We start from the raw sequence: 25,379 nt of genomic DNA on the forward strand, positions 1-25,379 counted from the left end.
GAGCATGCACCAGAATTCATGAAGTGCCCTGTTAGATTGAAGGAGACCGAGGTGGCAAGAATTAGTCCAGCGTGTCTCCTATCCGGAGGTGGTCAGAAGAGTGGAAGAAGGGAGTAATGTTGAAGAAACCATGGTAGTTGAATCAGAGACTGTCGTGGAAATATTGAATCACTTCCACTTTCAGATAACACACATGGTCACTCCCCTCTATGTAGATGATTAACACCCCTTGGCCTCTTGCCACCATTATCTTTCTGTCTCAATTCATGCTTGTTTACAGATTATATTGGTGGCGTAACCATAGCAACGATACAAAAAAAACAAGACACACGTAATGCAGGTGTCTGTCTAATGATACTCATAGGATTTTTTTTTTTTTACATGTCTAGTGATTAACTCCATGTTGACCCAGCTCTGTTCAACTGAGTGCAGCCTTTATTCTGCTTGCACATGTCTATTAATGAACCTTATGTTGATTCTGCTTACTACTTCTGGGAGAACAGTCTAGATACTGGGAAATCACCCATAGTCGTGAATTTTCTCCTGCGGATCCTGACACAATGCATGTTAAAAAAAAAAGTGGACTTTATATTGTTTATTGCATTGGTTTTAAACTGTACAGCGCAAACAAATAAGGAATCTGAGAAAACAGGCATTGTGAGTGCGGCTGAATGTTTTTTAAATGTTTTTTACAGCAGAGGTATTACAAGGAATCTTGTCTATGAATGCTCGGTCTACACAGGCCCCTGAGCCTGTGTAGGGATGTGATTTGTTTTATCGCTGAAGGAGTGGGGTGGGGATTTTTTTTTTAAATAAATGTTATTTTTGTATTGTATATGATGGTGATATTATAACCCTCCTTTCCCGCAATGGATTTTATTTTTCTTCCGTTCACTACCAGTACAGTAGGTGGCGGCTATAAACCAAATAGGTGTAGTCTGCCGTAAAAGAACAAGAGAAGCGCTGCGTCATCACGTCATGTTGAAGGGAAAAAATAATGGCGGCTCTTGTAATGGGATGGGATAGTGCATGTATGAGATAAATCTTTATGAAAAAAATTAATCCGTTAGAATAACCAAGGTGTCAACGTAACAAGTCAGAATGGCTCACCGATACCTCCGCTTGTCAAGAGGTGGCAGGAATCTATTCAAAATGTTGCTGCCTCCAAACGTCAGAACAACTCACGTTAACGGTGCACGACTGGTGAGTTGCAATCTAGCTAACGACGTTACAACATCAAAACAAACAGCGCTAGTCGATTCTCATTTCATGACAAGGCATTAAGAGTTTGTTTTGGCAATAGGTAGTCTTTACATGTGGTTTGTTTGTAGAAAATCTAGATACTGTCATAATCCAACATTATTTCGCCCAACAAAACAACCTGTCATTCTAGCTAGCGTAACAGGCCTGCGAATGACATTGCCGTGGTTGGATAACACAGGGCGAGATTACATGATGAATTAAATTGTTATTTAACGTTAGCTAGTCAACTATCGCGTGTTAAACTAACGTTACAACATGTCTAGCTATTTTAGGTAACGTTATGTATACACGTGTAGTGACTATTTGCATTCGCCAATGTTAAAATACGGACTACGCGTGGTGATTTGTGTCCCCACACCAGATGCGATCAGGACACGCAGGTGGAAAGATCACAAAGAACTCTGAACGAATTCATTTAATTTGGGGACAGGTCGAATCGCATATGAAACATTAATGGACATTTAACTAGCTAGCTTGCTGTTGGTAGCTAATTTGTCCTGGGATATATATATATACATTGGCTTGTTATTTTACTTGAAATGTGTTGTCCTTTTTCTTGCTGGATCTTTTGTAGAATATCAACCCATTTTGAGTCACACAAAATCGTGTGTTCTCTTCTCCTACAGTTAATCCACAGATAAAAGGGGAAAACCCAGTTAGTTAAAAAGTGATCTCTCCTAGTAATAAGGTCTTCTTTCTATTTTATGTGGTGTTTGCAACCTGCTGGACTGGTGTCTGGACCTCGTTCATCTTTAATTAAATCACCTAAGCGGGTTTATGCTCCTAAAAAACAATGAGGAGGAAGGACTTGCAGCGCATTGAGCGTCTAAAATAGAACCAAGTTGATAGAACCAAGGTCTATTTTAGCGCCTGGCTATGCAGACGCTCGCAAGCAATTTGGATGAAATTATTGAATAAAATGTATGTGTACGTTTATTTTGCAACGCTTGCACACGCAATGCAGCCAGTGTGGTCAGAATGTTGTTCAACTGACAGTTCAGGGAATTTAAGATTTTAGAGCGATCGTTAAACTAGCTAATGATGCTTCAGTTTTTTTTAAATATCTACCTATTTTATGTTGTAGTGTTACTCTGAGAAATGACAGTAGGCGCACCAACAAAAAAAATGTAATGGTGCAATATTTCTGAAGTGTATTCCATGACGTTTTCACATGCACTTGGTTTCTCTACGTACTACTCAAGTAAAGACAAGTGTTTCTCAAATCTTTAATATTTTATTTCATAGTATCCAATTGGTAGTTACAGTTCTGTCTAGCTAGAGGTCTACCGATTATGATTTTTCAATACCAATACCGATTATGGGAGGACCAAAAAAGCCATTTTTTTTTTACATTTATTTTTCTTTATTTGTAATAATGACAATTACAACAATACTGAATGAACACTTATTTTAACTTAATGTAAAACATCAATAAAATCAATTTAGCTTCAAATAAATAATGAAACGTGTTAAATTTGGTTTAAATAATGCAAAAACAAAGTGTTGGAGTAGGAAGTAATATGTGCCATGTAAGAAAGCTAACGTTTCAGTTCCTTGCTCAGAACATGAGAACATATGAAAGTTGGTGGTTCCTTTTAACATGAGACTTCAATATTCCAAGGTAAGAGGTTTTAGCTTGTAGTTAATATAGTATTTATAGGACTATTTCTCTCTATACCATTTGTATTTCATATACCTTTGACTATTGGATGTTCTTATAGGCACTATAGTATTGCCAGTGTAACAGTATAGCTTCCGTCCCCCTCCTTGCCCCTACCTGGGCTCGAACCAGGAACACATCGACAACAGCCACACTCGAAGCATCGTTACCCATCGCTCCACAAAAGCCGCGGCAAGGGGAATAACTACTCCAAATCTAAAAGCGAATGACGTTTGAAACCGTATTAGCGCACAACCATTTTACTAGCTATCCATTTCATATTGGTTACACCAGCTGATAGGCTTGAAGTCATAAACAGCGCTGTGCTTGCGAAGAGCTGCTGGCAAAACACCCGAAAGTGCTGTTTGAATGAATGATTACGGGCCTGCTGCTGCTCAGTCAGACTGCTCTATCAAATCAGACTTAATTATAACATAATAACACACAGAAATATGGGCCTTTGGTCATTAATATGATCGAATCCGGAAACTATCATTTCGAAAACAAAACGTTTTATTTCAGTGAAATACGGAACCGTTCGGTATTTTATCTAACGGGTGGCATCCCTAAGTCCTAAATATTCTTGTTACATTGCACAACCTTCAATGTTATGTCATAATTACGTAAAATTCTGGCAAATTAGTTCGCAATGAGCCAGGCAGCTCAAACTGTTGCATATACCCTGAGTCTGCGTGCAATGCACGCAAGAGAAATTACACAATTTCACCTGGTTAATATTGCCTGCTAAACTGGATCAGTAGTTATAACTAGTGATTATGATTGATTGTTTTTTATAAGATAAGTTTAATGCTAGCTAGCAATTTACCTTGGCTTCTACTACATTCGCGTGACAGGCAGGCTACTCGTGGAGTGCAATGGTTAGAGCGTTGGACCAGTTAACTGTGCGGTTGCAAGATTGGAACCTCTGAGCTGACAAGGTGAAAATATGTCGTTCTGTCCCTGAACAAGGCAGTTAACCCACAGTTCCTAGGCAGTCATTGAAAATAAGAATGTGTTCTTAACTGACTTGCCTAATTAAATAAAAGGTATAAAAAAATAATAATAATCAGAAATCAGCACTCAAAAATACCGATTTCCGATTGTTATAGTCCTGTCCCATCGCTGCAACTCCCATACGGACTCGGGAGAGGTTTGCACTCGCAGCCGGCTGCGACAGAGCCTGGAATCGAACCAGGTTCTCTAGTGGCACAGCTAGCAACTGCGATTCAGTGCTTAAGACCACTGCGCCACTCGGGAGGCCCGTGTTTCTCAATTCTAACTATTCTAACACTACTACTTAAATACGCCAATGGCTTAAAAACTAGACCTAGTTGAGCAGTTGAAGGTGTGCTGCTGTTTGACTCGATCAAAACGTTTTAAAAGGACGGCGGTGTCCACGGATGGAGTTGAGGAAAAAGTGTATTTATTTAGTGCAACATTACTTTTCCCAAGCATTCTGGTTCTGTATGGCTCAGTTGATAGGGCATGGCGCTTGAAACACCAGTGTTGTGGGTTCGAAGCCCTGGATCGTCCATACATAAAATGAATGCATACATGACTAAGTAGCTTTGGATAAAAGCGTCTGCTAAATGGCATGTGTTATGTTGATTGTCATCTTTCATTTTCAAGGTCTCCAGCCAAGCAGACAGCCAGATAGTACTTGAAAGGAGGACTCTGTTTGAACATGTGTTAGGTGCCTATCAAAGACTCTGCTCCAAACCACCAAAAGGTATGTACCTCAACATTCACTGTATACATCTAGCAGATTCCCATTCTTTCTGATTATATATAAAATGAAGCATAATATATTTATGGGTCATTAAAATGAGAAGTTTTTCATGCTCATTTATGATTTTGTGCGCTCTAACGTTTGGTGTTCTTACTTCAGGATTTGAAAAATATTTCCCCAATGGTCCGAAGACTGCGCCGAAGAGCAGTGAATCCAACCCAACCAGTGGAGAAGCCAAAGGTAATTTAAACCACTGACAAAATATACTTTCTCGTCCTATGTCGTTAGCTGGCTAAGACCTACTGAACACTACAGTGCATTCGGAAAGTATTCAGACCCCTTCCCCTTTTCCACATTTTGTTACGTTACAGCCTTATATTAAAATCTATTAAATAAAAAACAATCCTCATAAAAATCCACTAAATGAGGAGTGCCCCATAATGACATCACAATACCCCATAATGACGTCGCAATACCCCATAATGACGTCACAATACCCCATAATGACGTCACAATACCCCATAATGACGTCACAATACCCCATAATGACAAAGCGAAAACAGTTTTTTAGACCTTTTTGCACATGTATTAATGTATTCAGACCCTTTGCTATGAGACTCAATTGAGCTCTGGTGCATCCTGTTTGCATTGATCATCCTTGAGATGTTTCTACAACTTCATTGGAGTCCACCTGTGGTACATTCAATTGATTGGACATGATTTGGAAAGGCACACACCTGTCTGTATAAAGTTCCACAGTTGACAGTGAATGTCAGAGCAAATCTTGGGTTGGTTTATCTCAACATTTCTGCAGCATTGAAGGTCCCCAAGAACAGTGGCCTCCATTCTTAAATGGAAGTTTGGAACCACCAACACTCTTCTTAGAGCTGGCTGCCTGGCCAAACTGAGCAATTGGGGGAGAAGGGCCTTGATCAGGAAGTTGACCAATAACCTGATGGTCACTGACAGAGCTCCAGAGTTCTGGGAGGTGACCAAGAACCTGATGGTCACGCTGACAGAGTTCCTCTGTGGAGATGGGCGAACCTTCCAGAAGGACAACCATCTCTGCAGCACTCCACCAATCAGGCCTTTATGGTAGAGTGGCCAGACGGAAGCCACTCCTCAGTAAAAGGCACATGACAGTCCACTTGGAGTTTGCCAAATGGCATCTAAAGACTCTCAGACCATGAGAAACAAGATTCTCTGGTCTGATGAAATCAAGATTGAAGTCTTTGGCCTGAATGCCAAGCTGGAGGAAACATGGCACCATCCCTACGGTGAAGCATCCCTACGGCAGCATCATGCTGTGGGAATGTTTTTCAGCGGCAGGGACTGGGAGACTAGTCAAGGTCGAGGGAAAGTACAGAGAGGTCCTTAATGAAAACCTGCTCCGGAGTGCTCAGGACCACAGACTGGGGGAGAAAGTTCACTTTCCAACAGAATAACGACCCTAAGCATACAGCCAAGACAACGCAGGAGTGGCTTCGGGACAAGTCTGTCCTTGAGTGGCCCATCGAGAGCCCGATCAAAACATCTCTGGAGAGACCTGAAAATAGCTGTGCAGCGACACTCCCCCTCCAACCTGACAGAGCTTGAGAGGATCTGCAGAGAAGAATGGGAGAAACTCAAGGCTGTAATCGCTGCCAAAGGTGCTTCAACAAAGTACTGAGTATAAAGGGTCTGAATACTAATGTCAAAGTGATATTTTTTTATTGAATTGTTATAAATTTTCTAAACACCTGTTTTTGCTTTGTCATTATGGGGTATTGTGTGTAGATTGTGGGGGAAAAAAACAATTGAATCAATTTTAGAACAAGGCTGTAACGTAACAAGATGGTGAAAAAGTCAAGGGGGTCTGAATTCTTTCCCAAATGCACTGTATGTGTTGATTAACAAAATGTTAACTTTTCCAGTATTTAGATGAGGTATGTCATCATGTAAACGATACCTATGGAAGCCTCTGTTTACTTCTGCACTACACCAATTCCATTTTCTAAACAGAGCGTTGACTTCGGTTTTAGGCTGAAAACTGATGTGTCTATCTGCCTTCTCAGAGGCCAAGCCAACTACCAATGCACAGAAGGCCACTGGTAGATCTAGTGGAGGAGGAGGAGGTGGGGCCTCAGGCGGAGGAGGAAAAAGGGGAGGCAGGAAGGATGAGTCCCATTGGTATAGCCGGCTACAAAAGGTGAGAATCGACACCTGAAACCTGGTCGGAAGTTGACTTAATGATCTGGGTATTTGGAGCTAACCAAGGCCTTACCACTCATACCATTATTTTTTGCACTACTGTTAGCATCATGTCAATGCTAAACTGTTGTAAACAAAACCCAACAAGACAATTGTTAGAGGAATTTAACTCCAATATGTTCATTAACCAATTCAATTAAAACACCCTGTCCGTTTCTAAGAATTTGTAAGATACTTATTTGCATAAAATGGACAGAGACCAGTCTGAAAATTAATCAGTAGTGTTTATTTTCCGAGAGCTCTCCTCATAATACCATATACATTAGTTTATATACCTCACATTTCATCATAAATGTCTCTCCTCCTCTCAGATACAATGGCAATACAGTTCACAAGCCTTCCCACATTGTCTGCCACCTGTTAAACAATCTACGACAAGCCCAAGGTCTCTCCCCTCCCTGGGTAGAGACAGAATGTCCTGTAAGGAACACAGCATTCCAGCCGGTCTGACGATCGCTCCATTCGTTTCTAACAAGGAACAGAAAGTCCTTGTTCTAATTCTTGACTAAAACTACACACATGATATTCTGTATTATGATTATAATAAGATTCATACATCCATACAGTAACATAGTAGTGTTCTGTTTAGTTATAGTTCTAGGTTAAATGTATTCATAATTTAGTCATTATTCATTAAAAATCCCATAACAATATAGTGCACAGTACAAACGGAGCAAATGAGACAAAACGATACAATGAAATCGGTTGTTATTTCAAATTCTTCCGCAACGTGTTTATCCTTAGGGTGACGTGCCATGGGACGATAAGGAGTTCCGTATGTACTTCCTGAGTGGGGCTGCATTTTGGACCATGGTTACATATTTCTTTTTTTTACGGGAAGGCGGGAGAGAGGTCACTTGGAAAGACTTTGTCAATAACTACCTCTCGAAAGACGTCGTAAGTATTCTATTAGTATCATTGATAGGAAAATGGTGTGTAATTTTTAACGATATAAAATCGTGTGTTAAGGCTCGAGGTTAGATGTTCGTTTGCTTCTTGGTGTGAATCTGATGATTTGTCCACTGCTGTTGACCATCTCACATTCGGGGACTTGAATTTGGATCTTTCTTTTTCTCTCTAGGTTGACAGATTGGAAGTAATAAACAAGCGCTATGTGAAAGTGGTATTTACACCTGGAAAGACTCCAGTTGATGGAGTAAGTTAAATATTTGTACCCATATATTTTTTTTATTTTTATTTTATGCATGTGTTCTCTTCCTCACTTGTTAGAACAAAGGTAGTAATGAGTGGTTTATATTTTGGTACCCAGCAATACGTGTGGTTCAACATCGGCAGCGTGGACACGTTTGAGCGGAACCTAGAGACAGCTCAGTATGAGATGGGTATCGAGGGGGAGAACCGTCTGCCAGTGGTGTACTCCGCTGAAAGCGACGGGTAAGTTGGACAACAAATGGACTGAAATGGGAAGAGATCACCTTAATAAGAAATGCTCCTTTTTCCTTTACCGTTAGGAAAATTCAAAAGGCATTCGCACATCTGAGCAATCTAATTTGCAGGTGCATGGCAACAATTGAACAAGATGAAGGAAAAAGGAAACCGCACACTGCTCTTGATATTATCACTGATATTTAATAAGCTTTACGTATCGGCCTCACGGCCTTCGTCAGAGCTTTTAAAGCTTCCGTTAGGAACACGGCCCAGCTCTAATCCCAGTAGCACACCTCTCTTCTCCCCTCAGGTCGTTCCTGCTCAGCATGCTGCCCACCGTGCTCATCATCGGCTTCCTGCTTTTCATGCTGCGACGGGGGCCAGCAGGAGCTGGCCGACCGGGCGGCCGGGGCATGGGAGGACTATTCAGTGTCAGCGAGACAACGGCCAAGGTGTTGCGCGATGAGATCGACGTGAAGTTCAAGGACGTGGCAGGCTGCGAGGAGGCCAAGCTGGAGATCATGGAGTTTGTCAACTTCCTCAAGAACCCCAAGCAGTACCAGGACCTGGGTGCCAAGATCCCCAAGGTGAGCCAGCAGGAGAGAACTCTTTTTAGCCTATCATAAGGCAAGGTGGAGCTACCACCATATTGCCTATACATATAAAAAAAAAAATCTGATATCATCAGGGGATAGGGGCAGGGGGTTATTTCTAGGAGTAAGTAAGCAATGAGCATGTTCCAGAGGGTCGATATGTTATAGCAGTCTTCTGGGATGCACAGCATGACTGCAAAACGGCATGACTGCAAAACCGACATCCTGGAACACCACCCAGGTCATACTCTTCTATGTCACAGGGGGCTATCCTGACGGGACCCCCTGGCACAGGGAAGACCCTGCTGGCCAAGGCCACCGCCGGAGAGGCCGACGTCCCCTTTATCACCGTAAATGGCTCAGAGTTCCTGGAGATGTTTGTGGGCGTGGGCCCCGCCAGGGTAAGTGACAACACTGTGGATCTTGGTGTCAGTATACTTTGGGTTAATGGACATTTCTGATTGATTGCATAATGTATTGTTCATTTAACCATGTCAAATATTTTTTATTTTCATCAAAGCTTAACTGTGTTCCAACGCTCTTTCATTTGAATGTCCACCTGACAAAGGGAAAGAACAGCCATCCAATTCTTTCACATCTACCTGCCCTGTCGAGCCCTGCCCGGTAGTGCCTCACCCCGCCCGGTAGTACCCCGTCCTGTCAGCCTTGCCAAGGGGAGCCATGTTCTAATGTTCATACTCACAATTCTTGACAGACTTGCTCTCGATTGGAAGATTTCTGAAGCAGGACTCCAGTTTCAAAGCAATATAAGTGATGGGCTTGGGCGGTATCCAGATTGTCACACCTGCATACCGACCTTTATACCGTCCCAGTATATTGGGTGATACCGGCACTGAACACGAGGGGCAATCTTTTCTTTTTTTTTATCCGAAGGTTAGCAATGCAAACAAGTACATGTAAAATACCATAGCGAATGCTAGTTAATTGCTAACAAACGCATGTGAACATTTCATATAGTCTCTTGCAAACTATTTGCAGGACAGACATCCCAGCTCATAAAGTTAAACAAGTAACAACATTTTTTAAAACGTTTTTCTGCATGCACAAAACAAATATTAAGACAGTATGGCTCTTGATCCAGGAGGGGTTTCTCTGCTGTTACCAATAGAGGAGCTTGATTGCAGGAAGCTAACCGCTTAGCCAGATAACTAGGTACTAAGTTGGCAAACCAAATGCACAACTGCAGAGCATATAGCACATTTTTAGAAAGTTTAACTTATTAGTTCTAAGATATCTAGCTGGCAAACATTTAGTTGTGAATTCCATTCTGTAACTAGATAACCTAGTGCGTGCTGCACAATGGTGAGGGACTTCCAAGCCTCTGGTCTCTCGTCGTTGTGTACTTGCAAACAAGCAACATGTGACTGGGGACAACCGGTCAGCTTCATAATGTGGCAGGTGAAATGAAGAACGCGGCAGGGTAGGCTAGTGGTTAGAGCGTTGGACTAGTAACCAGAAGGTTGCAAGTTCAAACCCCCGAGCTGACAAGGTACAAATCTGTCGTTCTGCCCCTGAACAGGCAGTTCACCCACCGTCATTGAAAATAAGAATTTGTTCTTAACTGACTTGCCTAGTTAAATAAAGGTTAAAAATAAATAAAAGAAGCAGATTGCATGTTTTAAATATTTTTTAATTTTTTATTATTATCTCCTAACGTATTGCACAAGTTGACTGCAGGTATTTACTTAATAAAAAAGTAGCTACAAATATTGAGATGTATTAAACTTTATAGAAAATTTATAGAATTGAAAAACCATCCCGTGGCTAATTCCAAATACCCCGGTATACGGTATATACGGTGTACCACCCAAGCCTATACACGGTGTAACGCCAAAGCCTAATGTCCTCTGGGTTTTATTCTCTCCCTGCTTTGTGCTTTCCAGGTTCGAGATCTGTTTGTCATGGCCCGTAAGAATGCCCCTTGTATCCTCTTCATTGACGAGATTGACGCAGTAGGGCGCAAGCGAGGCAGAGGGAACTTTGGTGGCCAGAGCGAGCAGGAAAACACCCTCAATCAGCTGCTGGTCGAGATGGATGGTGTGTATCGCTCAGGGTCAAAAAAAAATGTATAGTTCATCAAATCCAGCCAATATTTTGCAATGACTGGGGCAATGAATGCCCCAGCAAAATACGTAGTCCACTCATTTTGCGAGGTCTGTCTCTACACAGGCCACCGCAGTAGGGATGGACACGGTTTTTCGAATATCCGAACATACTTTAGTATTCAATTACTTGGGAGAGTTATTCATTTTTTTCTGAAAGAGAAAATAGGAAGTGAAATGGGGAGATTTTATTCAATGCAAGAATGGAATTAAAATTACGGAATTAAGTTGGCTACAGTGATCAACCAATATGAATGGAGTTGTAGACATTGGACAGGGAGCGCAGTAACATGGTCTCAATTAGCCATGCTACCTGAGCTGGCTAACTTGGCTGGCTGGCTACTGATCGAAATTATAATTTAGACGAGTGTTTCTTAATCCTGGTCCGGTAGACCCAAAGGGGTCCACATTGTTTTTAGTTTTTGCCCTAGCACTTACACACCCGATTCCACTAATCAAAGGTTTGATAGTTGATTCGGTGTTTCCCCTGGTATTGGGCGTGGCCAATTGCACGTTCTCCAACCAATGTTTTTATCAGCCAACCTCTTGGCCACAGAGACATTTTGCGGTTTAATTGCTGATTTCCTGCAATTCAACACATCTTTTCATGGGGCTGGGAGAATGTAATGGCATTTTTAAAGCTACTTTCCTGCAATTCTCTTCGTTCGTATGCGTGACTCAAACATTATAACGAAATAACTGTATATTTTTGGATTCACCCTCAAAAGTATTTTTGTTAGTCCTCTAAGATCTCGTAAAAAATAATTATATAGGTTTATCTTTCCTACATACTTTTATGTACATCTACAGATTGGTGTCTGTTTGGAAGCACACCACTGTTGGGGAAAATGCACATTTTTCTTAATGATTTTTAGAATATTCTGTCACCCGTTGGATGGGAACCTAGCTACTGACAAGAGCTAGGCCCGCTATTGCTAAATGAATATAGGGGAAACACTGATAATGGAATCAGGTGTGTGTGTGTGTGTGTGTGTGTGTGTGTGTGTGTGTGTGTGTGTGTCGCTAGGGTTAAAAACTAAAACGTGCACCCCTTTTGGGGGTCGACCCAGGATTAAGAAACACTTTGATATAAACAGAATCCATATGACACTGTCACCTACCATTTTTCTCTCTTTCCAGGGTTCAACACGGCAACCAATGTAGTAGTGCTAGCAGGTACTAATAGACCTGACATCCTGGACCCTGCACTGATGAGGCCCGGACGCTTTGACAGACAGATTTACATTGGTACGAGCCCGTAGTTTTATTTTATCATATGCCCCCCCCCCCCGGGCTGCTTGGGTTTCGTCCTGTTCTGGTTTAATGTAGTTGTTGGATATGGTAAAAAAAAAAAATAAAAAAATAAAAAAATAAAAAAAATTATCCACTGTAATAAAGGAAAATTTAAAGTTGTACTATGGTTATCTGTTAATGTAATAGTGTAATAGTGAAGCTATTACCACAACATGTCACATATCATAACCTATCCAGGAGCCTGAAATTTGTTTAGTTTTAAGTAGTAATTGGTCAACCAATAGTTGATGCTAAAAGGAATGACTGGCCAAGATAGGAAACAGTGGAAAAGCTTTTAAACATTGGTAACATTGTTTTCGCAGGTCATCCTGACATTAAAGGCAGATCATCCATATTTAAAGTGCACTTGAGGCCTTTGAAAATGGACGCAGAGATGGACAAAGAAGCTCTCGCCAGGAAAATGGCTGCCCTCACCCCAGGCTTCTCAGGTAGGTTTTTGAGGCACACTGGGAATGCCATCCTAGACAATGGTGTCAGAACTGCAATCATTGGGTTTATAGGCCTAGTTACAATGATCAAACTGTTACCATATTGTTGACACACCCATATTCATTATGTCATATACTGCATACCAGGGTTTAAGTTAGCTGGTAAAAAAAACAGCTTTTGCCCACTAAAAAAATGATTTAAAGCTACAATATGCCACTTTTTGGGCGACCTGATCAAATCCACATAGACATTTGAATTGTAGATCTGTCATTCTCATTGAAATCAAGTCTAAGAAGTGCTAGTAGATCTGTTCTATGTGCACTATTACTGTGCTTAAGTTTAGTTTTTTTTTTTACTTTCGGATTTGTGCACTAGCTGAAAATACAATATTTTTGGTTATGGAAAATATTTTTCACAGGGGTACAATGATTCTCTACACTGTAGTTGCTTTTATTATTGTTTTAAAACTTAAACTGAAGTTAGGTGAACTATTAGAATTTTAGCAACCAGGAAATGGCGAAGCGATTTCTGCACGGTACATATTTTAAAAGCCGATAAATAAAATTGTAGCAGGCGAAATTTTGCATATCGTGCATCCCTATTGCTCGCTTGAGCACTTTCTTCTCACTCCTTGCGCGCTGACTTAGGTGCATGCAGAGCAAGATTGGAGTCTTGGGCTTCTGTTGATGTAAGAGGATGTGATGCCTTTTTCATTGAAGTTAAATGAAAATTAGAGTATGCCTACAGTGAAAAGCCTACAAGGGGAATTTCCTTAAAGATACGTTTTTAATACTGATGGGAAGAATGTTGGCACGGCCAAATGCAGGCTACCGTGCAACTCGCTATTCAGGTAGGATGCAATTTAACTTATTTTTTTCGTATTTATAATTTATAATTACTACTGTATATAATTGTTATTATTGTAGACCTATTTATTAATTAAAACCAGTCTTTAAATATGCACAATGTGTTTTGTTTCATTCTGTTGAGACGTTTTCCTTGGCTAAATTAAGTTTAGTCTGTTTTTTTTCTTTCTTTTTGTGCTCCGTATGTAGTTTAAGATGGGCTGTAATAGTAGGCCTGTTGTAAAATGAATATTAGCATATTACTGTCATTTGTTGGGTACGGTAGGCACTAGCCTTCCTTGGTAATTGCTGCAGTACAGCCTGTTCACTAATTTTGCGAAGGTTTATTAAACCAGTTCGTAAATGTTTTGTTTTCTACCTGAGCCATTTTCCTTTGGACAAATTTAAGTTCCAACTGTAATGTTTGCCGCAATATAATATCCTACTCGTATTTTTCCTTATACACAATGGCTTGACTCACCCTAATAAAGTTTAGAAACTTTTGTGAAGGTGTGGCTATTAGCCTAGTGGTTAGAGCGTTGGGCTCCGGAAAGTTGCAAGTTCAAATCCCCGAGCTGACAAGGTACAAATCTGTAGTTCTGCCCCTGAACAGGCAGTTAACCCACTGTTCCTAGGCCGTCATTGAAAATAAGAATTTGTTCTTAACTGACTTGCCTAGTTAAATAAAGGTTAAAAAAATATATACGAAAATACTGCAGTCCTATGATATGAAGGCATTGCACACCAATTGACCCCCGACCGACAGTTGGAACTTGAGGCGAGGAAGAATGTTTTAGTTACACCAAATCTTAAAATATAATGCTTATCTTCATAATTTAAAAAAATAATAATAATCCGATTTTGAACATTTGCGAAGTAGCCTCCTGTACACCTATATGTGGCGCTATAACAGGCGCGGTAGTCTGACAAGGATAATGAAATGTATGTCGGTGTCGTAGCATGACATATCTCTCTCTCTCTGGCCTAAGCTTCTCTTCCTTTTTATATTTATTTGTTAAATATGAATATCCTACAGTCTGTATATGCAATGCCCTGCTGCATTTAGCGTTCAAATACAGCTGACCCGTGAGGTGGACAATTGTTATTTTAGGAAAGTAATTTTTTTTTTTTTTTTTAAATAACACAATAGGCTATACATTTTGTAATGCTGCACATTGAAACACAAGGAATAGTGTTTTTTTTGATAATGGCTGTTTTTAAGGACAGGTAATTAATTATCTGTTTATTGTTTTGCGCTGGCTGCGTGGGTGGACGCCCTAGATCGTGCATTACAGATCCAATGCTTATGGATGACCAGTAAAGTGCTCAAATGTCAGTTAAATTAAAATAAAAAATCCTGTTCACTTGTCTGGTGAAAACCCTGCTGCTTACATACTGTATAATGTTGCATTTTCCCTGGACATTTTCATATTGATATTTGTATACAAAAATAAAATACGAATTTGTGAGGTCTTTCTTACAATGCTCATATAGATATATTTTTTTGCCTTTCAATTTTTAATATGCTCGTTGAAAACTGCTCTGGATGAGGCTTAACTATAAAAAAATATCAATTTAAATTCTGTTTTGTTAGGTGCTGATATTGCCAATGTGTGCAATGAAGCCGCGCTGATTGCTGCTCGCCACCTCGCGGACTCGATCAACCAGAAGCACTTTGAGCAGGCCATCGAACGTGTGATCGGAGGTGAGCACAAGCGCACACATATACAAATGGAACACATCCTGATTTTCCTACATACCGTATTAAGCCACTGAATCTCAGTGCTAGAGGTGTCACTACAGACACTGGTTCGATTCCAGGCTGTATCACAACCGGCCGTGATCGGGAGTCCCGTAGGGAGGCGCACAATTGGCCCAGCTTCGTCCGGGGTTAGGCCGTCATTGTAAATAAGAATATGTTCTTAACTGACTTACATAAATTTTTTTTAACAAGGCATTATCATTTTTTACTTTGACCTCTTTTTTTGTGGCATCTAATTGGTAGTAACAGTCTTGTCTCATCGCTGCATCTCCCATACGGACTCTGGAGAGGTGAAGGTCGAGAGCCGTGCGTGTTTCCGAAGCACAACCCAGCCAAGCCGCACTGCTTCTTGACACAATGCCCACTTAACCCGGAAGCCAGCCGCACCAATGTGTCAGAGGAAACACCGTACAACTAGACTGTGTCAGCGTGCGCCAGGCCCACCACAGGAGTCGCTAGAGCGCGATGGGACAAGAACATCCCTGCCGGCCAAACCCTCCCCTAACTACGCAGGGCCAATTGTGCGCCGCCCCATGGGTCTCCCGGTTGCGGCCGGCTGCAACATAGCCTGGACTCGAACCAGGATCTCTTGTGGCACAGCCTTAGACCACTGCGTCACTCGGGAGGCCTGACTTGCCTAGTTAATTAAAATAAAAATGTGTAACATGTATTGGCTACTTACAAGCTGTGTTGTCATGACCAGCAAACCATAGAGATGCAAGGTGCTCTAATTTGACTTCTCTGTCAATTGTAATGTGATTTATTAAATTTCACCTGAAATGTATTCAACTGAAAGTATAATGTATTCTAATCTATATGATCTAATTGAACTAGTGTGGCTTGATACATCGACGGGACTTTTTCCACAGCAACAAAGATCAAACATCATTGATTACTCACTCCTTCTGTTATACCTCCTTCATTCAACCTTTCCAAATGAATTTGGTACCTTCTTTGTCATGCAGATTGTTTCGATGGTCACACGGGTATGTCAACTACTTTCTGTTGTTGAATGTACAGGTCTGGAGAAGAAGACTCAGGTCCTGCAACCTGAGGAGAAAAAGACTGTAGCTTACCACGAGGCAGGGCACGCTGTGGCAGGCTGGTACCTGGAGCACGCTGACCCTCTGCTCAAGGTAGATTCTAGTCCCTACCAATATTCTACCTGACTCTCTATACTGGTAGATTCTAGTCCCTACCAATATTCTACCTGACTCTCTATACTGGTAGATTCTAGTCACTACCAATATTCTACCTGACTCTATACAGGTAGATTCTAGTCACTACCAACATTCTACCTGCCCATCTATAATGGTAGATTCTAGTCACTACCAATAATCTACCTGCCCATCTATACTGGTATATCCTAGTCACTACCAATATTCTACCTGACTCTCTATGCTGGTAGATCCTAGCCACTACCAATATTCTACCTGCCCATCTATACTGGTAGATCCTAGTAACTACCAATATTCTACCTGCCCATCTATACTGGTAGATCCTAGTCACTACCAACATTCTACCTGCCCATCTATAATGGTAGATTCTAGTCACTACCAATATTCTACCTGCCCATCTATACTGGTAGATCCTAGTCACTACCAATTTTCTACCCGCCTCTCTATACTGGTAGATCCTAGTCACTACCAACATTCTACCTGCCCATCTATACTGGTAGATCCTAGTCACTACCAATTTTCTACCTGCCTCTCTATACTGGTAGATCCTAGTAACTACCAATATTCTACCTTCCCATCTATACTGGTAGATCCTAGTCACTACCAATATTCTACCTGTCTCTCTATGCTGGTAGATCCTAGTCACTACCAATTTTCTACCTGCCCATCTATACTGGTAGATCCTAGTCACTACCAATTTTCTACCTGCCTCTCTATACTGGTAGATCCTAGTCACTACCAACATTCTACCTGCCCATCTATACTGGTAGATCCTAGTCACTACCAATTTTCTACCTGCCTCTCTATACTGGTAGATCCTAGTAACTACCAATATTCTACCTTCCCATCTATACTGGTAGATCCTAGTCACTACCAATATTCTACCTGTCTCTCTATGCTGGTAGATCCTAGTCACTACCAATTTTCTACCTGCCCATCTATACTGGTAGATCCTAGTCACTACCAATTTTCTACCTGCCTCTCTATACTGGTAGATCCTAGTCACTACCAACATTCTACCTGCCCATCTATACTGGTAGATCCTAGTCACTACCAATTTTCTACCTGCCTCTCTATACTGGTAGATCCTAGTAACTACCAATATTCTACCTTCCCATCTATACTGGTAGATCCTAGTCACTACCAATATTCTACCTGTCTCTCTATGCTGGTAGATCCTAGTCACTACCAATTTTCTACCTGCCCATCTATACTGGTAGATCCTAGTCACTACCAATTTTCTACCTGCCTCTCTATACTGGTAGATCCTAGTCACTACCAACATTCTACCTGCCCATCTATACTGGTAGATCCTAGTCACTACCAACATTCTACCTGCCCATCTATTTTTTTTATTTTTTACCTTTATTTAACTAGGCAAGTCAGTTAAGAACAAATTCTTATTTTCAATGACGGCCTAGGAACAGTCTGTTCAGGGGCAGAACGACAGATTTGTACCTTGTCAGCTCGGGGGTTTGAACTTGCAACCTTCCGGTTACCAGTCGTTAATGCTAATCCTTCTATTCATGCGATGTTACTATACTAAACAAATCATTATCATGTACCTAGCTAGCAGAGATTCAATGAGGATGAGTGACAAGAACTTGAATAAACAATGATTTAATAAATATAAAATAGGCCGCACTGTGCTGGTTAATTAATTAATGGAGTTGAATTATTCATTTTACGTTCTTTCTTGGGCTACTGGCATGGGGGATATTGCATTTGTAAAATGGTACATTGTTGCACAGGTTGTAGGTAGATCTACATACAACCGCCAACTGTTGCAAACCAGATGGTGGTATGGACAAATCATGTGTAGATAGATGAATTCCCTGCCTGGGCTGCGAGACAGTGGAATTATGACATTTAATACATGGTCATGGTATTTTGCAGGAGTTGTTGTCCAACCAATCGACATCCAGGATCCAAACACTAATAATTTACGCTACACCGGCTGGCTTTGCTGAGTTGGATGGTTTTTACCATGCATCCTTAGAAAATGTGTTATGTTAATATTGACGGCTTTGTAAAGCGGTCAGTCTGACTAGCTCTAGAGAGTATATGCATACTTTGCAAGATATTAAAGGGATAGTTCACTTTTAAAAAATAAGCCCGTATCAGCCAGATTTAATACTGGGTGACCAATAACTGCCAGGCTCAACTTACCACTGACATTTTGTCCTCTCTCCAGGTATCTATCATCCCCAGAGGCAAAGGGTTGGGCTATGCCCAGTACCTACCAAAGGAGCAGTACCTATACACCAAGGAGCAGCTGCTGGACAGGATGTGCATGACGCTGGGTGGCCGCGTGTCTGAGGAGATCTTCTTCGGTCGCATCACCACGGGGGCCCAGGACGACCTCCGGAAGGTCACCCAGAGTGCATACGCCCAGGTCTGTCCGTCCCCCTTCGTCCCCACCACCACATTTAATAGCATTTTTATTGGTGTTTTTCTTTGTGTTTCACAGGGCTAGTACACAATGGGTTTATGATTGGGTAAGACGGTTGTACTAATCTCATAAAGGTGTGTGTGTGTCACATTCCAGTTATTTTTGTTGTTGTTGAAGTAGAGTGGATTATCATCTGACATTTTGCATTTTATTGAGACCGTAATGAGAGAGAGAGAGATACATTCAAGTGGGAGAGTCTGTGAGAGGGGAGGACCTGAGGATGGACCTCAAGTTTCCGGTGGGGAGAAGCGTACACTGAGTGTACAAAATATTAGGAACACCTGGTCTTTCCATGATATAGACTGACCAGGTGAAAAGCTGGGATCTCTTATTGACGTCACTTGTTAAATCCACTTCAATCAGTGTAGATGAAGAGGAGGAGGACAGGTTAAAGAAGGATTATATGTGTATGAGTGCCATTCAGAGGGTGACTGGGCAAGACAACATATTTAAGTGCCTTTGAAACAGGGTATGGTAGTAGATGCCAGGCGCACCGGGTTGAGAGTGTGAAGAACTGCAACGTTACTGGGTTTTTCACGCTCAACAGTTTCCTTGTGTGTGTCAAGAATGGTCCACCAACCCTGGTCTTTTAGGTTGTGAACATGAACCCAGACCATGGTGCCTGCACACATTATTTTTATATATATATATATATATATATATATATATATATATATTATTTATTTATTTATTTATTTATATATTTATATATATTTATTTATTTGTTTAATTAATTGAATATACTGAAAATCTCAGTCTGTTGTATTAGGACATTCCAATAAAGTGTTACTACACCATTGTTTTTACAGATCGTGCAGTTTGGCATGAATGACAAGGTGGGACAGGTGTCCTTCGACTTGCCCCGGCAGGGCGAGATGACCCTTGAGAAGCCCTACAGCGAGGCCACGGCGCGCCTCATCGACACGGAGGTACGCAATCTCATCCGAGAGGCGTACGAGCGTACCCACACCCTACTGGCTGAGAAGAAAGGCGATGTGGAGAAGGTACGTGTGGTGGTAGGACATAAAAACACTTACTCGTAGGCTTACACTGTCTCTCACACAGACACACAAGTAAAACTTGAGCCAAATGTAATAATACATTTACCTTCAACGGTTGCCTGGTCAGGTGGCGCAGCGTCTGCTGGAGAAGGAGGTGCTGGACAAGAAGGACATGGTGGAGCTCCTGGGGCTGCGGCCGTTCGCTGAGAAGTCCACCTACGAGGAGTTTGTGGAGGGCACGGGGGGCATGGATGAGGACACATCCCTGCCTGAGGGCCTCAAGGACTGGAACAAGGAGCGAGACAAGGAGGAAAGCACAGAGGAACAGGTTGCCCGACAGATCTCCGGAGGGATGCCCTTCTAAACGGGGACTGCTTAGCCTCACCGATGGTCGTTTTTAGTATGAGGCTGTACTGAGATTAGAACAGGTTGGTGGAAGGATGTCAGTAAAACCCCACCTAAACGTTAACTGACTGAACCATGCCCAGGATCCCTCTGATTGGTCAGTTGCATCCTTTGCAATGGTCTGGGGGTGTATTCAGCGAGATGAAACATTCTGAATGTTGCAGATAAAAATGTCATACAGGAGTTAAAAGTTCTGTCATGGTTAGAGTAAACAAAATATATCAAATCTTGTTGGGGGGGGGTTATTATTTTGGGTAAAGAAGACACTAGGCAACACATCTAAAACTAAAAACTATGTAGAAAATATACCCCCTTTTTTTATTTATATATATATATATATATATATATATAATTTATAATTTACCTGTTTCTGGCCCTCAAAATTGATTTTGACAAACAAATCGGTCATAATACAAATTAAAAATACATCTGAGCCAAAAGGTTTTGCCGCCAAATCTAGGATCGACAAAAATTGCATTTTTTTTTTTGTGTGTGTATGTGATTTAACCTGTCATTAATAAAGCTATGTATTCCCTATTCAACATGGAGGAATAAGCATATCTGTTCACCACCAGAATATTTGAGCAGTTGGAAATCCCACTCATCGCTCACAGAGCGGGGTCACCACTCTGGCGATCATTATCTTTACTCCCGTTCCACCCCCCAAAAAATTGCCGCTCCAAATTCGCTGCATTTGTTTTAGTTTAAAACTATATTTTAAGTTATACCCCATCTACTTTTGACTATGTACCATTTTTTTTTGAAGTAGGCTTCAAGAAGCTTCAACATGTCAAAGGCTACTGAACAAGGACCGACCTGATGACATGCGACCACCGTGTTAAAAAAATGTGTTTCTCTCATCTCTTGATGGTCAGCTAGGCTACTTCAGTTGTAACTGTGGCTCTGTAGTGCTCACATTTTACAGTTGATGGACAACTTTAACACTTAAATGGATATCTAAACGTCTCTGTTGCGGCTACGTGAGCTCATTCGTTGTCTTGCCATCAATTACACAGGCTGTGAACTATTTCTTAGTCGACTCATATCAACATCTCCGAGGATTAGTAGTGGAGGGAGGCTAAATAAATATACAAGAATAGGCCTAATTTAAAATAACAGTGGTGAAGGACATTTTTTAAATGTTGCCCAGAGCTCATGGCTGAGCGGTACCGGAGCAAAATTGGGGAGAGAGAGAGAAGGCCCCGGCCATTTAAAAATTGACAAAGTACATTTCTGTCTAGATGTTCTGTACCTCCACCCAGCCTGAACACGCCCCAGAGAGACTGACTACGGTGCTCTTTTCCAGGGATTGGATGGGAGCACTGCCCTTGATCTTCATGCCTTAAGGCCCCCTTGAGTATAAGGCATGATGAGTGGGTCTTCAGTGGGAGGGGGGGGGGACTTAAGTTTTTGTATACTTCACAACCCAGCCAGTGTTTTAACTATGGATTATTTCAATGACCGAAAAAAACAAAAAACAAATGTAGAATCCGTCTGGCTTTGTAAAGAACATTCAGACGTGTAGCTTGGGGTTGTTTCCAGGTTTGGACAAGAGGATTGTACATGAGATGTCAAAGCCAAGGTTGCTGTATAGATTTTGAGTAGATGACAAAATGACTGAAATATTCCAGTAGTAACATGAAATGTAGAAGAACAACTTATGTTCAGGAAATAAAGAAATGACGCTTGCAACCCCCCCCCATTAATCTTTACTTCTGTGAAGTGGAGTCAAACTGATTGAAATATGTGACGATCACACGTCTATTCATGTCTATCCAATTTGTATTCTTACCGAAAAAAAACTGACCAGGGCGATGGGTGAGTGATTTTAAAATACATGCAACTGAAACCAAGGTTAGAACAGGAAAATGAAAAAGTAAACGCACTGAATAAAGACGACACTGCAGAAAGATACCACATATACACACACTGCATACTGTACACACTGGGGGGAGGGGGGAAATAAACAGTTATGCATCACTGAGACCTGCCAACCTGCACGCATTTTGCGTACCATGCACACAATCTGAGGTAGAAGTACGCTGGTTTGAAAAATAACCCTAACATATGCTTCTAGTTGGTTGGCACAATTTGGTTTTTGACTGGAGCTGAGCCGCCCCCCCCCCCCCCCCCCCCCCCGTAGTCATAGCACAGACAGAAGGGGATACCCAGACACGTCACAGGCTATACAGCTGAAGCATCTGTTTTAGAACGTTTTCTCACCACCAGAGATGGTAGTGAGCTGAAGTCCAGTTGCGTTAGTGGGAGAAGAAGGAACTAGGTCAAACTGGGCCGACATTCGGCAAATTCTCATCGATAAAACATCTGATCTCAAAAAAAGTTATATTCCCAAAAACTAGAATCTGTTACGAACACGATGCATTAAGTTTCGTAGACTTCATGCTTTGCCAAAGTTATTATATATATATTTTTAATGTTAGCAAATGAAATACAGAAATATCTCATTTACGTCAGTATTCACACCCCTGAGTCAATAAATGCTAGAATCCTACAGCTAAGAGTCCTTCTGGATAAGTCGGCACTTCCCACAATACTTACCCATTTTTATTATAAAAAAAAATATTCAAGCTCTATCAAGTTGGTTGTGCTTATCTCTATTCCATTAATTTTTATCATAAACTCCCTAGTCCTTGCCGATGACAAGCATACCCGTAACATGATGCAGCCACCATTATGCTTGAAAATATGAAGAGTTGTACTTAGTGATGTGTTGGATTTGCCCCAAACATTGCGCTTTGTATTCAAGACACAAAATTCATTTCTTTGCCACATTTTTTTTGTTGTCCAGTTTTACTTCAGTGTCTTATTGCAAACAGGATGCATGTTTTGTGATATTTGTATTCGGTACAGGCTTCCTTTTCTCTCTGTCAATTAGTTTCACACCTGTTAAACTATGTCACCATTGGCCTCATGGTGAAATTGCTTGGATTGGTTTCCTTCCTCTCCTGCAACGGAGTTAGGAAGGACGTCTGTGTCTTTGTAGTGACTGGGTGTAATTATACACCATCCAATGTGGGTTGTGTGTGTAGGCCAGTGACTTAATACATTTTAAATTCAGGCTGTAACAAAATGTGGAAACATTCAAGGAGTGTCAATACTTTTTTTAAGGCACTGTAAGTCCTCTATGTAACCTGATGGATGAGGTCAGGGATGGACATGTGAAACAAATTCATATAAGCCTAGTTCAGTTGTTTCGTATTTCAAATAGCCTGTAGTAAACTAAACTACTACCTTGCATTCAGTAATTTAATTATTCCGCATTTTCTCCCCAAACAAAATTTTAAGCCAGTTTATATTTTCACAAGACTATCCACATGAAGACCACCTAATTAATTAGAATATTCAGACTCCTAAATGTTTACCTATTAATTAATTAGAATATTCAGACTCTTAAATGTTTACCTAGAAAAATGTAAGCGTCGTTGAGACCACCTCCATTTAATGTAGGATCAAACCGTGTTTGGTACATTGTTTGATATAATTTAAGACTCTTAAGTTTCAGGAAGTGGCCATTAGTAGTCAACTTCTTGAGGGGGAAGTTGATTGCCCCCCTCCCGGACCCCCTCTCCACCCAACCTTAGGCCTACAGCAGCACCACATTGTCAGAAAATCCTAGGGAGAGCATGATTGTACATTTCAAACATATTTCTAGTTAGCTACTGAAGAGCAGCTAATTACCAAGTACTCAAAAAAAGTCTGTTGCATACCATTCCTACTGAGGCAGTCTTCTGCAAAACAATCACGGGGGTGTCGCATGTGCGCTGTTGTGGGGTCTACAAGGCTGCCGGGGGTGCTAGCGCTGCGCTGGAGTGGTACTCCTACAAATGAAGGTTGGCAGGTCTGCATCACATCATACGTACCTCAGTGCTGCTTGTAATCATCAAATGCAAAAAAAATATTCAGAGCTATAAAAATAATACGCATATTGGTGAACACTTCTCCAGCAATGTTCATGAACGCCAAAAGCTATCCATATTTATGCCACCACAGTGCAAGGCTACAGTCGTGTCTGTCGTTGTTCTGTTTTTGTTGTTGGTGTGTGCCGTTGGACATACTGAATATTATCAATGATCAGCCAAGACAGCCTTGTTATTTGTCGCTCAAACTCTCACTGTAGGGTTATCTAAATGTGTACATTTTGTATTTTGCTCTATTGTTAAAAAAAAAAAGTTTGATGCAGTGTGAACATGGCAATTTATATACTGATCAAAAATACAAATGCAACATGTAAAGTGTTGGTCCCATGATTCATGAGCTGAAATAAAAGATCCCAGAAATGTTCTATACGCACATCTTATTTCTCTCAAATGTTGAGCACGTGTTTATGTCCCTGTTAGTGAGCATTTCTCCTTTTGTCAAGATCATCCATCCACCTGACAGGTGTAGCATATCAAGAAGCTGATTAAACAGAATGATCATTACACAGGTGCAACCTTGTTTTGGAGACAAAAGGCCACTCTACAATGTGCAGTTTTGTTACACAACACAATGCCACAGATGACTCAAGTTTTGAAGGAGTGTGCAATTGGCATGTTGACTGCAGGAATGTCAACCAGAGCTGTTGCCAGATCATTTTTATATTAATTTATCTTCCATAAGCCACCAACATTGTTTTCGAGAATTTGGCAGTATGTCTAATCGGCTGCATAACCGCAGACCACGTGTAACCATGCCAACCCAGGACCTCCACATCCGGCTTCTTCACCTGAGGGATCATCTGAGACCAGCCACCCCCGACAGCTGATGAAACTGTAGGTTTGACCAACCTTAGAATTTCTACACAAACTGTCTGAGGGACGCTCATCAGCGTGCACGTCTTCACCTGACTGCAGTTGGACATTGTAACAGACTTCAAATGGTGGTCACATCTGATACTGACAGGTTTTCTGATCCACGCCCCTACTTTTTTAAAAGGTATCTGTATTCCCAGTCATGTGAAATCCATAGATTATATTTTTGTTCAGT

At 41.3% G+C, this 25,379-nt stretch overlaps 1 protein-coding gene across 1 annotated transcript; it reads left to right on the plus strand.

Moving 5' to 3' along the window:
• The first annotated feature begins 948 nt into the window (after nucleotides 1–948).
• On the plus strand, nucleotides 949–24,696 carry afg3l2 (AFG3-like AAA ATPase 2). Its single transcript, XM_021590071.2, has 17 exons — nucleotides 949–1,203; nucleotides 4,553–4,652; nucleotides 4,812–4,892; nucleotides 6,707–6,840; nucleotides 7,647–7,799; nucleotides 7,984–8,058; nucleotides 8,173–8,297; nucleotides 8,602–8,878; nucleotides 9,148–9,285; nucleotides 10,789–10,942; nucleotides 12,148–12,255; nucleotides 12,624–12,749; nucleotides 15,190–15,300; nucleotides 16,378–16,493; nucleotides 18,730–18,930; nucleotides 19,797–19,991; nucleotides 20,116–24,696. Exons 1-17 carry the CDS (start codon nucleotides 1,102–1,104, stop codon nucleotides 20,350–20,352), a joined length of 2,433 nt encoding a protein of 810 aa, XP_021445746.1. The 5' UTR covers nucleotides 949–1,101; the 3' UTR covers nucleotides 20,353–24,696.
• Nucleotides 24,697–25,379: the final 683 nt, after the last annotated feature.

Source organism: Oncorhynchus mykiss, chromosome 28, assembly GCF_013265735.2.
Source record: "Oncorhynchus mykiss isolate Arlee chromosome 28, USDA_OmykA_1.1, whole genome shotgun sequence".
Classification (NCBI taxonomy): Eukaryota; Metazoa; Chordata; class Actinopteri; order Salmoniformes; family Salmonidae; genus Oncorhynchus; species Oncorhynchus mykiss.

Excerpts from the sequence above, each read along its gene's own strand:
- afg3l2 (XM_021590071.2), top strand. The coding sequence starts at position 1,102 with ATGGCTCACCGATACCTCCGCTTGTCAAGAGGTGGCAGGAATCTATTC. Across the intron at positions 4,893-6,706 it reads AACCAGTGGAGAAGCCAAAG|AGGCCAAGCCAACTACCAAT; the intron begins GTAATTTAAACC and ends CTGCCTTCTCAG. Across the intron at positions 6,841-7,646 it reads GGTATAGCCGGCTACAAAAG|GGTGACGTGCCATGGGACGA; the intron begins GTGAGAATCGAC and ends GTTTATCCTTAG.